The sequence below is a fragment of the Phyllostomus hastatus genome, unplaced genomic scaffold, assembly GCF_019186645.2.
Source record: "Phyllostomus hastatus isolate PE091 unplaced genomic scaffold, TTU_PhHast_1.1 phas_contig_38, whole genome shotgun sequence".
Lineage (NCBI taxonomy): Eukaryota > Metazoa > Chordata > Mammalia > Chiroptera > Phyllostomidae > Phyllostomus > Phyllostomus hastatus.
This window is the reverse complement of record NW_025333869.1, coordinates 28170573-28186707: the sequence shown is the minus strand read 5'-3', so window position 1 is coordinate 28186707 and position 16135 is coordinate 28170573. Positions and strand designations below refer to the sequence as shown.

Below are 16135 nucleotides of genomic sequence, written 5' to 3'. Positions count from 1 at the left end.
TATTGATCATTTAAACAATGACATTTTCTAGACTGAAAAAGACTTAATAATTACTCTAGGAAAACAGGAGTAAACCAAGACAGTCTAGGATGGTTTGGGATACATGGTTACCTTTTCTGTAAAGCTCTGTCATCAGAGGAGGATGAGAAACACTAGGATACATGTAGCTGCTTTGTAAAGGTTTGCTCTAAAATGAGACAGAATGAAGAATATAGCACATTGTCTTGGAGAATTCAGCTCCCTTCAGTAACTCTTATCAGCTTGTGGCCCAGTACATTCTGTCCCAAAGCTGATATACTGTCTGTTCATCTCAACCATGAGCACTCCCAACAAAAGGACCATTGTTTCTATTTCTTTTTTAAAATTTGTTAATATAAATGTTAAAATTGGGCTGTTATATTGCACAACTCCAAGGTCACAACAGAAGAATAAAATGTGAACGATGCCTCCTAGAGTTACTATGTATCGCACTGGCCTTTTCCTTCTTACAGACAATAACACAGATTTAGAAAGGAGAAACAACTCTCAAGAAATTGATTAGCAGATTTCTGGCAACTCTGACTGTGTTTTCTTAATCAGTCCATGGTGATGATTTCCCTGCTCTCTCCCCACTCTTGTTTTATTGTACAGTGACTCCAATCAGCTCCAACAGCTTCACAACCAAGTCTTACTGGAACAACAGCAGTTGCAAAACTCATCTCCTTCATCTCCTAAGGAGTTTCCTTTCAACATGAGTGTCTTGAACTCTACTGCTCCCCTGGCAGTGACAACGTCCAGCAAGCACACGAAGTCCCCCTCTTCACAGACGTTCAGCCTGGCCCGGCCAAAGCATTTCTTCCCCTCCACGAGCACCACCGCAGCAGCCATGTCCCCTTCCAGCTCTCCAGTGTTTACCCTGAGCAGCACTCCTCAAACCATTCAGAGGACAGTGAGCAAAGAAAACCTCTTAGCTTCTCACCCCTTCATGCAAACCAAATCTCTAGGAGCAGTTTCTGTTCAAAACGAGCCACCCCCTCCAGGTCCATTAGAACCAGCACCACTACCACTCACATTTTCCATCTCCAGCGGAAACCAGTTTCAGCCCCGCTGCGTGTCCCCAGCTCCTGTCTCTCCTACCAGCCGCATTCAGAATCCAGTGGCTTTCCTCAGCTCTGTCCTGCCTTCTCTCCCTGCCATCCCACCCACCAATTCCATGGGGCTGCCTAGAAGTGCACCATCCACGTAAGTGTCTTTGCAGTTTCTTGGTGTAAAACATGTTGGTTGACAAGGGGCACATACATAAGATAGCTTGGTCTGGGACAGGACTCTCATTTAGTGGGTTCCTGAATAATTCTATCTCTTAGATACAAAGTGGATATCGAATACCTTAGGACAAAGGACATGATTACTTTAAATAATTTTTAGCAATTAAAATATTGAAAACACCTCTACGAACACAGATTTTCCAGGCAGTGCTCAGCTTTGCACACAAAATGCCATCCATAAATGTTTCATGACACCTGGTGTCTGGTTGCCATTTCAACTGCTCTGATTTCTAGGCCTTTCCACACTGACCAGTGCCTTTCATGGGTGTGTCAGGTATGACTTTATTTTACAGGCCATCCCAGGGACTCATGAAGAAAAATACAAAGTCTCCCCAGCCAGTGAATGATGATTCCATTCGTGAAACTAAGAATGCAGTAATTCTAGACTTGGGGAAAAAAATGAATTTCAGTGATGTCAGATCAAACCAGCAGGTAAGATTATTGGGTTCAGGTAGTTTATTGGAATTTCACTGTAAGGGAAAAAAAATTGCTTAACTCAGCGTTTCTCTGGATGCTCAGGTCATCTGGCCTCAGTGAGGTTGTCACGGCAGTCTTGGAAGGTAGAGCACAGATTCACCAAGGGTCATGTAGTAAACTCCATTCACATGGACCTGAAGTTCTTGATTACCCCTGTAGTTAACTCAGTTTACCTTGTTTACAAGGGTTTACCTAAAACAAAATACGTTAAAGAAGCAGAGAGACAAGATAGTCTGTTATCCATTCTAACAGTCCTCAGCTCCGTTTTGGCAAACACCATCACATCTTTGAGATATTTCAATACTGGAGCCTTGAGATGATCTAGACTTTTAGGAACTGGATAACAGCTGTCCCCTATCTGAATCCTTCAATCTAATAAGCCTGAGATCTGCTCACCATTTCCTCTCAATCTTTACATTAGGTTGAAACATGTGAAATAGCCATTAGGCAATATCCTGTGGTTCAATTTGTACAAATCCTTGCTTACTCGTAAGTGTTTACACTAAAGGAAAAAGAGGAAAGACATATGTGAGCATCAAATAAAAGAAAGATAGACAGTTTTCTTATCTGAGTCATTTATTTTTGCATTTCTAAGGTGCTTTTTTTAATGCAGGTTTGCACTGTAATAATCTAACTCTTGATTGATTTGCCAACATGGGAACTGGTAAAATCTACTTTGAAATATAATGTAAAAGTTGAATCAAAACTATATGCCAGCCCTCACCAGTGTAGCTCAATTGGTTGATGTCATCCTGTAACTGAAAGGTTGTAGGTTCGATTCCCTGTCAGGGCACATCACATACCTACCCTACAGTTCAATCCCCAGTTCACATGCATATGGTCCTCAGTCCAGGCGCATTCGGGAGGTAACCAACTGATTCCTCTCTCTTGCATCAGTGTTTCTCTCCTTCCTCTCTCTCTCTCTAAAAGTGATGAAAAAAAAATGTATGCCAAATATTGTGGAATTTGTGACACAAATGTTGGAAATAAGGCTTGAAATAAGGCTCCAGATCTTCCTGCTGTTTTTCATAGTGTTTCTGTCTCTTGTTTCCGGTGGACCATAGTTGTACTGTATTTTACAACTGTGTTAAATGTTGGGCAATCTATACTGAGTGGATTCTTTTGAAAATATGTTGTTTAAAAGCTTTCTAAAATTGACTTTAAATTATTGAATCAAAGCAGAATGTTTCAGCTTCCCCTAATTGAGTACACTTCTCATGTATTATTTCACCAAATTACATATATTTCTGAGAGGCAAATACCAAGGCAACTATTCTTCTCTCCCATTTTCTAGATAGGAAAAATTAAGACACAGTTGTCAAACTGTCAGTGGTGGAACTACAGCTGGAGCCCTGGTCTCTGTACACTTTCACATAACTGTTTTATGACAACGGTTACCTTCAAGCCCTATAAATGTTGCTCTGTCTAATGCAGATTTATTTTCCTATAATACTGTCATCTATTTGTGGTTGTTAATCCTTCTAAATGTCATTGAAATCAGAGCTGTGGTCAGCTATGACTCAGAGAGGGAGCAATTATGGTACTAGGTCAGCACACAGCTATTTGGTTAGTCTGTAGGTAGATCCATGCTAATCCATTGTCCTGCTCATGAGAAAGTAGCATTTTTCTTTTAATTACCTGAAATTAGAGCACATGTAAACATGAATTTGCATTAAGTTGAGTGCCAAAAACCCAAGAACCCTTTATTAAACCTCCATTATGAATTAACTTCAAGGCTTATAGTAGATAATAAGAACAATCTCAAAAACATTTCTTTGGCCCTGGCTGGTGTGGCTCAGTGGATTGAGTGATGGTCTGTGAACCTAGGGTTGCAGGTTTGATTCCCATGCCTGGATTGTGGACCAGATCCCCCGCAGGGGACACACTTGAGGCAACCACACATTGATGTTTCTCTCCCCCTCTTTCTCTCTCCCTTCCTCTCTCTCTAAAAAGAAATAAAGTCCTTTTAAAACACAAACATCTCTTTGGCCTTGGCCAGATAACTCAGTTGGTTAGGGCATCGTCCTAAAAAGCCAAGGTTGTGGGTTCCATCCCCACTCAGGGCACATACAAGAATATAGCAATGAATGTATAATTAAGTGGAACTATACATCTCTCTCTCTTTCTCTGTCTCTGTCTCTCTCTCTTTCTCTCTCCCCTCCCCTCCCTCCTCTCTCCCCTTCCTCTCTCTCTCTCAAATCAAAGTATAAAAAAATTTTTTTAAATCACAGTACTCTCCATCTAAATATATGCACCATGCATCAGTGTTCTTCAGAAAATTATTATGATAGATTAGTCTTAGACTGCCTTCTGTGCATTGAATAACGGAAAGCGAACTGCATAAATGCAGTTCAGGAAACTAAGGAGCTGTCTGAGATGGAGTGCTTACATTAGGTTCATAGTTGTTGATTCTGAGGATCAGAACTTCTGAGGAAGTTTTGAGGAACAAAATGATGACCATATTATAACATTGTTTTATTCATTGTTGTCTTGGGAAATGATAATGAAAATATCATGAAGAACTGTCTAAAATGTACTGTGGCCCATTAGTAAAATTAAGAAGAAAATTTTCTTAGAAAAGTAGAGAACAAGCATAAACACTTGTGTATTGGTAGCCATCTATACCTGCAGCCTAGGGTAATCAAAATGATCTGTCTTCTCACTCCCGGATCAGCCCACACACACAAAGGGGAAGCATGTGATTTCTTCTAAAGAGCATGCATTTGTTTCTGTTTGTTTGTTTGTTTGTTTGTTTGTTTGTGTTTGTTTTTGCTTTGAAAATGTTTAGATCCGGAAAGCTGGATTCTCTTGCCCTATTTGATTCCTAAGCAAATGAAGAATAGTAACTGTCCTAGAACATTGGTGTAGTCCAGCATTACAACATTATGCTAAGCATGAAAATAAATCATAAGTCAATTTGGGATGGAGATAAGCCAAGAGAGAAGTACCGGATTTCAAGATTTTGGCTGCATCACTTCTTACTTTGAAGGGTATTGTTCACCACCAGTGGATCCTCACTGAACATCAATGAAACTTAAATGGTTTAGGGCTGCACAGTGAATCTGAGAGTCAAAGGAACCCAGGATCACAAAATGTAATGGAGCCCTCACAACCAATGACTCTAATTCACACATGACTTAGTATGATGTTCTGAACCCAGTAAATATTTATCAACTGTTAATTTCTAAATACACACATACAGACATTTAATGTCTTGTTTTAACTTTCCTCCTTGACCTTATTTCTCTCGAATCCTTCCGTTTCTTTATTTTGTTCTTCCCTCCCTTTTTTTAAAAGTAATGTTTCTTTAAAACTGCCTGCAGTTCCTAGATACTCCCCTATATGATGGGAGGAAAAATAAGTGTCTAATTCTTGTTCTGCCTTTTGTTCTCATAATCTTCTGCTCTAAACTGCTTAGTCATTTCCTCTATTTAAATTTTACCTCTTTCTTCTCTACCATGAATTCTTTATAAAACCCTCGTTTGTGAGCAGTCTTGCCATCCATTCCTTTTCTTTCTTTTTTATTGTTGTTCAAGAAGAGTTGACTCCATTTTCCCCCAACGCCAGCCATCTCCACCCCCCACCCTCGATCCTACCCCCTTTGGCTTTGTCCCTGTGTCCTTTATACACATTCCTGACAACCCTTCCCCCTTTTCCCCCCATTATCCCCCTCCACCTCCCTCTGGTTACTATCAGTTTGTTCCTAATTTCAATGACTCTGGTTATATTTTGCTTGCTTCTTCGTTTTGTTGATTAGGTACCGCTTATAGGTGAGATCATATGGTATTTGTCTTTCACCATCTGGCTTATTACATTTAGCATAATGCTCTCCTGATCCACCGATGCTGTCGTGAAAGGTAGGAGCTCCTTCTTTCTTTCTGCTGCGTAGTATTCCATTGTGTAAATGTACCATAGTTTTTTGATCCACTCGTGTACTGATGGGCACTTAGGTTGCTTCCAGCCCTTGACTATGGTAAATTGTGCTGCTATGAACATTGGAGTGCATATTCTTTTGAATGGGTGTTTCAGGATTCTTAGGGTATAGTCTCAACAGTGGAATTGCTGGTCAAAAGGCAGTTGCATTTTTAGTTTTCTGAGAAAATTTCATATTGTTTTCCACAGTGGCTGTACTAGTCTGAATTCCTACCAACAGTGCACTAGGGTTCCCTTTTCTCCACAACCTCTCCAACACTTGTTTGTTGCTTTGTTTATGATGGCCATTCTGACTGGTGTGAAGTGGTATCTCATTGTGGTTTTAATTTGCATCTCTCTGATGGCTAGTGATGCTGAACACCCTTTCATATGTCTCTGGGCCTTCTGTATGTCCTCCTTGGAGAAGTGTCTGTTCAGGTCCTTTGCCCATTTTTTAATTGGGTTGTCTTCCTGGAGTGGAGTCTTGTGAGATTTTTATATATTTTGAAGATCAAACCCTTGTCCGAGGTATCATTTGCAAATATATTTTCCCATATGGTGAATTCCCTTTTCATTTTGCTGATGTTTTCTTCAGCCATGCAGAAGTTTTTTATTTTGATGAAGTCCCATTTGTTTATTCTTTCCTTTATATCCTTTGCTCTAGGGGGCACATCAGTGAAAATATGCTGCATGGAATATCTGAGATTTTCCTCCCTGTGTTCTCCTCTAGGACTTTTATGGTTTCACAATTTATGTTTAAGTCTTTTATGCACCTTGAGGTTATTTTTGTGTATGTTGTAAGTTGGTGATCAAGTTTCATTTTTCTGCACATAGCTGTTCAAATCTCCCAACACCATTTGTTGAAGAGGCTATTTTTACTCCATTTTATGCTTCTGCCTGCTTTGTCAAATAGTAATTGACCATAGAGACATGGGTTCATTTCTGGGATCTCTATTCTGTTCCATTGTTCTATATGTCTGTTTTCGTGTTTTTTAATGTATTTTATTGATTATGCTATTACAGTTGTCCTATTTTCCCTCCCTTTATTCCCCTCCACCCTGCACACTACCTCCCACCCCTCGTTCCTCCACTGCCTTTAGTTCATGTCCATGGGTCATACATATAAGTTCTTTGGCTTCTCCATTTCCTATACTATTCTTAACCTCTCCTGTCTATTTTGTGCCTACCATTTATGCTACTTATTCCTGCTCCTTTTCCCACTATTCTCCCCCTCTCCCTCCCCACTGATGACCCTCCATGTGATCTCCATTTCTGTGATTCTGTTCTTGTTCTAGTTGTTTGCTTAGTTTTTGTTTTTTAGATCCAGTTGTTGATAGCTGTGAGTTTGTTATTATTTTGCTGTTCATAGTTTTTGATCTTCTATTTCTTAGATAGGTCCATTTAACATTTCATATAATAAGAGCTTGGTGATGATGAACTCCTTTAACTTGACCTTATCTGAGAAGCACTTTATCTGCCCTTTCATTCTGCCCTTTCATAGCTTTGCTGGATAGAGTAATATTGGATGTAGGTCCTTGCCTTTCATGACTTCGAATACTTCTTTCCAGCCCCTTTTTGGTGGCAAGGTTTCTTTTGAGAATTCAGATGATATCCTTATGGGATCTCCTTTGTAGGTAACTTTCCTTTTCTCTTGCTGCTTTTAAGATTCTCTCCTTATCTTTAATCTTGGGTAACTTAATTATTATGTGTCTTGGTGTGTTCCTCCTTGGGTCCAACTTCTTGGGGACTCTCTGAGCTTCCTGGACTTCCTGGAAGTCTATTTCCTTCACCAGATTGGGGAAGTTCTCCTTTGTTATTTGTTCAAATAAATTTTCAATTTCTTGCTCTTCTTCTCCTTCTGTCACTCCTATGATTCAGATGTTGGAACATTTAAAGATGTCCTGGAAGTTGCTAAGCCTCTCCTCATTTTTTTTAAAATTCTGGTTTCTTCATTCTGTTCTGGTAGAATGTTTCTTTCTTCCTTCTGTTCCAAACCATTGATTTGAGTCATGGTTTCCTTCTTATCACTATTGGTGCTCTGTACATTTTCCTTTATTTCACTTTTCATAGCCTTCACTTATTCCTCTAATTTGTGACCAAATTCAACCAATTCTGTGAGCATCCTGATTACCAGTGTTTTGAACTGTGCATCTGATAGGTTGGCTATCTGTTCGTTGCTTAGTTGTATTTTTTCTGGAGCTTTGATCTGTTCTTTCATTTGGGCAACGTTTTTTGTGGTTTTTTTTTTTTTGTCTCAACGTGCCTGTTACATAGTAATGGGCAGAGCCTTGTGTGTTCACCTGGGTGGGGCAACCCACAACACTGTGTTGTGACACCATGTGTGGGGAAGGGGTCCAAGAGGGAACAGTGCCACTTGCTCAGCTCTCTGCCAACTTTCAGTCCCTTCCCCTTCTACCCACAATCAAATTGGGCCCTTCTGGTGCTGATTCCCAGTTGGGTGGGTTTGTGTGAATTCTAGGACCCTGTGGGTCTCTCCAATGAACTCGCCTGTGAGGCTTGGAGTTTCTCCCACTGCAGACTCAATCCCACAGGTGTTTTCAGTCAGAGGCTTTGAGGCTTTATTTCCCTGCTCTGGGACCCTGGGTTTCATGGTCTGTCATACTCCCAGTTGTTGTTCCCAGTTTATCTGCACGTGATTGTGGGACCACTTGCTCCACAAGCTGCCACCTTGCTGAGAGTCCTCTCCTCCTGGCTGTCGATCTCCACTCCTCCTACCGATCTGGATGAATATTTCTTCTTTAACTCCTTGGTTGTCAGACTTCCATACGGTTTGATTTTCTGTCAGTTCTGGTTGTTTTTTGTTTTTAAATTTGTTGTTTTCCTTCTTCTGGTTGTGTGAAGAGGCAAAGTGTGTCTGCCTATGCCTTCATCTTGGCTGGAAATCTATATATCTGTTCTTATGCCAGTACCAGGCTGTTTTGATTACAGTAGCCTTGTAATACAGTTTGATATCAGGTATTTTGATCCCTCCTGTTTTGTTCTTCTTTCTCAAAATTGCTGTTTTGAGAAAGAAGAGCTATTTGGGGTCATTTATTATTCCACATTAATTTTTGAAATATTTGTTTTATTTCTGTGAAATATGTCATTGGTATTTTAATAGGGATTGCATTGAATCTATAAATTGCTTTGGGTAGCATGGACATTTGATGATGTTAAATCTTCAAATCCATGAACATGGTACATGTTTCCATTTGTTTGTGTCTGCCTTAATTTCTTTCTTCAGCATTGTGTAGTTTTCTGAGTAAAGGTCTTTTACCTCCTTGGTTAGGTTTATTCCTAGGTACTTTATTTTTCTTGTTGGCATAGCAAATGGAACCTTTTTCCTGATTTCTGTTTCTGATATTTCATTGTTGGTATATAAAAATACCTTTGATTTCTGAATATTGACTTTGTATCCTGCTGTTTTGCCAAATTCACTTATTAGATTGAGTAGTTTTTTGGTGGAGTGTATAGGATTTTCTATTAAAAATTTCATGTAGCCATTGGCCTTAGGTTGCCCCATTTGGGAACTGTAGGACACTGTAGTGAAGAAATGTCCCAATGTCATCTGCCAGGGGCCCATGCATGATACACCAATCACAAGCTCTCTGGGAGCTGGAATTGGGGGTGTCTTTTTCATCGTTGTGCACTTGTTATGTCTAGCTCAGAGAAGGAGTTCAGTGAGTATTTGCTGAATTAACACACAACAATGGAATTTACATTAGTTTCAGATAGGATAATGAAACTCTCAACCAAGCAGAAAATTTGGGATTTGTTGCCTATCTATAGAAAATATCTCACTTGACTATATAGACTCCATTTATACCTAATTGTGGATACTACTAGCCGTGATAGCAATCTATTTTGATCAACTGATTAAAAAGGTAAAAACTTTAAAAAGTGCACTGAGTTTACACACAGAAAAAAAGAAAACTGAAATTAAGCAAAACTGGTGCTAAGTGAACATTTAAGTATAAAATAAATCTGTACATCTTTTAGTATTTATTTACTTTTAGGGGAAATGGATTTAAAGTATTTTTATGCAAACTCTTTGAAGGTAGAATCTCCGTTTTATAGAATATTGTATCTCCAGTGCCTATCACAGAATTTAGCACATAGTAGGTGCTTACTAAGAACTTGGCAGCAGGGACAGGAAGTAGGCATGAAGCTTGCTCATCTTTATTGAAGGTAGCCTGTAATTATTAAATAAATAGTGAAAGAAGGCATCCTCTATGTATGTTAACCTCCAAGTTTAACAAAGGAGGAATCTTTTATCCTCTGATCATACTGTAGATCTCCCTGAAACAAAAAACAAAGAATACCTTCTCTAACACATAAGACTTTTTTTAATGAACATTGTACCCAGAGTTGGTTGGAACCCTTAAGCAGGCTCCTCCAGCTGAGTTGATCCTATTTGCCCACTCTCCTCTGAAGTAGAATCAGAACCCAGAATAGAGGAAGCCAGCATAAGCTTAAGGTAGTAAGTGTCTGATAAGGGTCCACATTTTGGAAATTCAGAGCCTTGGCAATGCCGTATCTGATTGGACTGTATCATCATACTTTGGTTCTCAACAGAAGGAAAGCACTCTCCACAACCATGCCAATTTAAAGAAATTTTCTGCAGACGTGTCCTAAAAATCAAATGTTTCAAGTTGTCAAATTATCAGCCCTCTTAGGATTATCTTTCTCTTTTTAGCTTTTCAAAATTTTTTTTAATTGTTGTTCAGGTACAGTTTTCTGCATTTCACCCCCACCCCAGCCCAAACCCAGGATTATCTTTAAAGGAAGAAAAAATTATATTTTTAAATTGTACATTCTTCTGAAAAAAAAATTTTAGTTTTTTGTTATCTTTCATAGAGCAACTGAAATTCTGTGAAATTCATTTTCACTTGAGGCCTTAAAAATAAGTCTAGAAAGGATGGGTCATCTATCACTGATTTGATTGCCACATAGGCCAGATTTACACACACACACACACACACACACACACACACACACACACACACATTCTCTCCTTTGAGAATAGACATCACCCACGAGCAGGTGGCACAGAAGCTTCTGCTTTTACTCACAAAGGGGACAAGGCAAGGGAAAATGGGGAATGCAACATAAATTAAGTCCTGGAAATTCAAAGTGCCCGTCCACCAACATTGGTTCAGTGGTGTACCCTTGTGCAGAATAGTGCAGAAAGCACCTTTAAACTTAACTTTACATATATTGTTTGTGTTTGCAAATTTTATTACAAAATCTGAGTCCCATCAGTCATAACTTGGAATGGAAAACTTTGATTTATATGTAATAAGGATAGTTACCCTTGGGATAACCAACTCTTAGTTGCAAAGCACTACAAAAAAACAGCACTTCCTGCTTTGGGAATGGTATCGATTTTTGTAAACATCTCAGAGGTGAAGATTCACTGCTTCAGTGACAAGCTTCAGTAACTGTTGCCTGGTTTCCTTGCTTCTCCGTTTAGACTTTCCAAATGTTTTATGAAATCTTTCATGAAAACTCCTTCATCTACAGTATTCTGATTTTGTCACTCATCTGCAATTTATACACTATATTATATAACTGGTACATGAAGCAGTTATGTTTTAAAAGAAATTTTATTTTTTCTTCCATTATTCTTTTAAATTTATTTAATGGGGCTAATTCTTCTGCTCCTGGCAATCTCAAATATGAGGCTACCTCAAAATCATTTTGATCAAAACTTTTAGTTTATATAAGGTTTTATGGTTGCAATATTATTGCAAAATACAATATTGATCCAAAAATAATAATAAAATAAACAAAAATACAATTTTGATTAAAAAAATACAATTTTGTAATACAAAATTCCCAGTCCTTGTAGTAACCAACACTCCAATCCTTATTCAAAACTAAGGCCCCACATACAAACACCCCCATCCCCAACCCACACCCCAGGGACTGCTGCAGGATAAGAACCTAAAAAGCCAGGAAAGGAAATATAACTATTCTCTCTCTTTTTTGCTCCCTCTTGCCCCACTTTCCTAACTGCTTTTCCTGACCCCTTCCTTCCCCAACCATGGGAGGACAAAGCTGCCCCCACACTGGCTTTGCATCATGCATGACCCACTTGTGCATAACAAGAGAACCGTCACAGGGCCTCTGCCCTGACACAGTGCAGGAATGAGGGTTACTCAATGCTGCCTTCAGCTTCCCCACCACAAAAGTCCACCTCTATCCTCACTCTAGATTTCTTAGGCAGGAGAGAGACCATGCTGGATAGACTTCAAGTGAAAGGAAGGTACTCTGGGGCGGGAGGTGGAGGTAAGAGACTCACAGACATTAATAACTATGTCCAAAGTCCTCTCACTGGATCTTCTCCCTCCTGATTCTTATATCTCTGATGGAGACTTTAAATCATCTAACTTATCATTAAGCAGCTGCTTTGAAATTTCTGGAGAATAGTTTGTCTCCCACCTTTCTTGTTTTCTGATATGTAGCCCATCTTGGTGCCTCAGTAGAAACTTCCAGTTAAAATCTGTTTACAACTCCATGCTTAATAATTACAATTAGTATTTTTAACTAAATTTATTGGAATGACATTGGTTAATAAATTATATAGGTTTCAAGTGTGCAATTCTATAATACATCATCTGTATATTATATTGTGTTTACCATCCAAAGTCAAATCTCCTTTTGTCACCGTGTATTTGACCACCTTACCCTTTACTACCACACACCCACTTCCTTTCCCTCTGATAATCACTCTACTTTTGTCTGTATCTATGCATTTTTGTTTGTTTGTGTGTCTTTTTGTTCATTTGTTGCTTTCAGCTTTATATCCCACATATGAATAAAATCATATGGTTATTGACTTTTTCCATCTGACTTATTTCATTTAGCATGATCTTCTCAAGATCCACCCATGGTGTCACGAATGGCAGTATTCCATCTTTTCTTATGGCTGAGTAGTATTCTGTTGTGTACATGTGCCACATCTTTTTTAAACAATCATCTATTGAAGGGCACTTCAGTTGTTTCTATGTCTTAGCCTCTGTGAATAATGCTGCATTGAACATAATAAGAGTACATAGATCTTTATAAATAAATATTTTCAAGTTTTTGGGGTAGATACCCAGAAGAGGGATTGCTGGGTCACATAACAACACTATTCTTAACTTTTTGAGGAATCTCTATACTATTTCTATAGTGGCTGTACCAGTATACATTCTCACCAACAGTGAATGAGGGTTCCTTTTTCTCCACAACCTCCCCAACACTTGTTATTAACTTGTCTTGTTGATAATAGCTGGTCTAACAGGTGTGGGGTGGTATCTCATTGTAGGTTGATTTGCATTTCCTTAGTAGCTAGTAAAAAGTGTCTTTTCATATCTGTTAGCCATTCATATGTTTTCTTGGGAGAAGTGTCCATTTATGTCCTCTGCCCATTTTTTAATTGGATTGTTTGTTTTTTTTTGTTATTCAGCTGTAGGAGTTATGTATATATGTGAGATATTAACCCCTTATCAAAAGTGTTGTTTGCAAATATCTTCTGCCATTTGGTTTGTTGCCTTTTTGTTTTGTGGATGGCTTCTTCTGCTGTATGGAAGCTTTTTAGTCTGATACAGCCCCATTAGTTTATTTCTACTTTGACTTCCATTGCCTTTTTCTTAAATTCTCACTCAAAGACATGCTTATCAATTGTAGAGAGAAGGGAAGGGAAGGAGAGAGAGAGGGACAGCAACATTGATATCAGAGAAAAACATTGACCAGTTGCCTCTTGCACGTGCCCTGACTGGGGACCCGAACCCACAATCTAGGCATATGCCCTGAATGGGAATTGAACCATAGCACTTTGGTCTACAGAACAACACTAACCCACTGAATAACATTTGCCTTTGAGGTCAAATTCATAAGATATTCTCTAAGACCAAGGCCCATATGTTTAGTACCTATTTTTTCTTTATGTAATTGACTGTTTCAGGTCTTATATTTAGGTCCTTGGTCCATTTTGAGTTAATTTTTGTGTATGGCGACAAATACCAGACTATTTTTATTCTTTTCCATGTGTCTTTTCAGTTTTCCCAGCACCATGTATTGAAGAGGCTTTCTTTTCTCCATTGTATGTTCTTGGCTCCTTTTTCAAAAATTATCTGCCCATATACATGTGAATTTATTTCTGGGCTCTCAATTATTTTATTTTATTTTATTTTTATTATTATCATTTATTATTATTATTATTATTATTATTAAAGCTAAAAAACCTTCCCTTATTACATAAAATCAATACAGCTGCTTCTAAGTTCAACTGTTTGTGCATCTCTATGTTGTTCAAAGTGTGGTGCCTGTGATGTTAAAGACAATCGCTTCCAAGTGTCATCAGGTGTCATCTTTCTGTGGGTGTCATCATGTGTCATACCTGCTCCCCATTTCACATACAACTGACACATTGCTCAAGGATGTTAAGCTCTCCCAGGCCCTGAAGTAAACATATACCTAATGTTCTTCCATACCTAATTGTGCCAGAAGCAAAGTTCTGAAGAAGACACAATTAAAACTATCACACGTGTCCCAGCTTATCAATATATTGTTTTATCATTTTCATTAACAAAGTGCATTACAGTGGGTTCTCAGTTCTGTTAGTATTTTTAAAATAATTCACTGCATGTTCTGTTTTCATCACCTCCCAATTTGCAGTATTGGTAAAACAATAAATATTCAACCATGTATACATTTATAGTAAAACAAAATATGCATATTTTCATCACATTGCTTCTGTAGTTCCTTGTGTGAAATCAATTCAACCATTTTTAAATTCTGTAAAATTGGGCCCCAACTTGATAAAATCACCAAAAAACCTTCCAGATTCCTCAAAGATGTGCACAGTTGGAACAAGTGCTTGCCCATGTCACTCATGAATTCACTCATTCTTCAGAAGCTCCCTGAGTACCTGCCATGAGGCAGCCACTCACTGTGTAGGTTGCTATTGACCCAGAGAGAAGCAAGGTAAATATGACCCCTGCTCTTGTGGAGTAACATTCTAGTGCTTAGACATATCCAATCATTCAATCAAGAAACAAACAAGAAAAATGCTACATAGAAACTGATATTAGACAGAAAATTAGAGTAGAGAGTTACTACATGAAGTGACCTGGGGAAGGCTGCTTTGGAGAAGTAACTTTTAAGCTAGATAGAATATGGCAGGGAGAGCAAGTGAAAGGAATTCGGGTAAGTCCTAGATTTAGAGTTTAACTGGGTACACTCAAAGGATGGTCTCAGGACCTGTGGCAGTCTGCAAGCTATCTCCTCTCCACCTTGAGATAAGTACACAAATTGAGAGTAACCATTACAAAATTTTTATAGTAATTTTACAGAAAAATTTCACGTCTTTTGAGCATAATAAATTTGCATGCTTTTATATTCTCATTTTTCTAGTAAATTCATTCTTATTTTATTTTATAAAAGTACAGGTTGGAAATTTTTAGAAACCTGGTTTTCACCATAGACTGTGTGTGGAAACACTGGCTTAGCCACTTAACCAAGTGTATGAATAGAGATGCCATTTCCTGAGATGAGAAAGAGCGGGATAGGAGCATTTCTGGGAACAGAAATCAAGTGGGCATTGTTAGACCATGCTAAGTTTGAGGTGCCCATTGGGCATCCAAGCCATGATGTAGAGTAAACCATTGGGTATATGACTCTCATAATACAAAGTAGATTACTGGGTTTATGAGTTCTGGGGAAATACCCAACTTGGAGATATGGATTTGGGGCCATTCAGTATACAGAAGATATCTGAAGCTGTGGGATTGGATGAGATCACCTACCTACAATTAGGAGCTAGCAAAGAAGACTGATAAGGAGCAGCTAGAGACAGAGAAGGAAAACCAGTGTGGTGTCATGAATACCCACAGAATAAAATGTTTCAAAAAGGAGAAGTAGTCATCTGTGCCTAATGCTGCTGAGAGGTATGATAAGGTAAGAACAAATAAGTGACAGCTGGATTTGGCAAATTTGGAGACCCTAACAACAGTAATTACAGTGGAACAGTGAGAATACAATCCTAACTGGACTAGGTTAGCAAGGGAACAGGTGACAAAGAAATGATCCTGTAACAATATAAAATTTTTTCAAATAGTTTTGTTGTGAAGGGAGTAGAGAGATGCAATGAAGATGGATATGGAGTCAAGGAAGATATATTCAGGATAGATTTTCTTCAGGTATGCGGATGGGAATGTCCAGGAGAGACAGGAGATTAGTAATACAGGCATCCATCAGAATGCAGTTCATAGGGAGCTCTACATATTGAAATGGACATTAATAGTAGTTATGGATATTACATTCCATCTTCATTCCATTCCCTACAGGATTCTACAGGGGCTCCATGCTCAAGGTGAGGAATCGGGATTCACTAAGGCAGTTTGGGATTATAGTAGAGACACTGAAATCACCTTTAGTGCTCGTGGTGAGGACCT

At 38.6% G+C, this 16135-nt stretch overlaps 1 protein-coding gene across 3 annotated transcripts in view; it reads left to right on the top strand.

Moving 5' to 3' along the window:
* The window catches only part of MYPN (myopalladin), a 113265-nt gene that overhangs the window by 82698 nt on the left and 14432 nt on the right, over positions 1-16135 (top strand). For all 3 annotated transcript variants that reach the window (XM_045841936.1, XM_045841938.1, XM_045841935.1), the window contains 2 exons: positions 631-1221; positions 1598-1736. In XM_045841936.1, coding sequence (XP_045697892.1) covers positions 631-1221; positions 1598-1736 — 730 coding nt within the window. The remainder of the gene's footprint in view (positions 1-630; positions 1222-1597; positions 1737-16135) is intronic.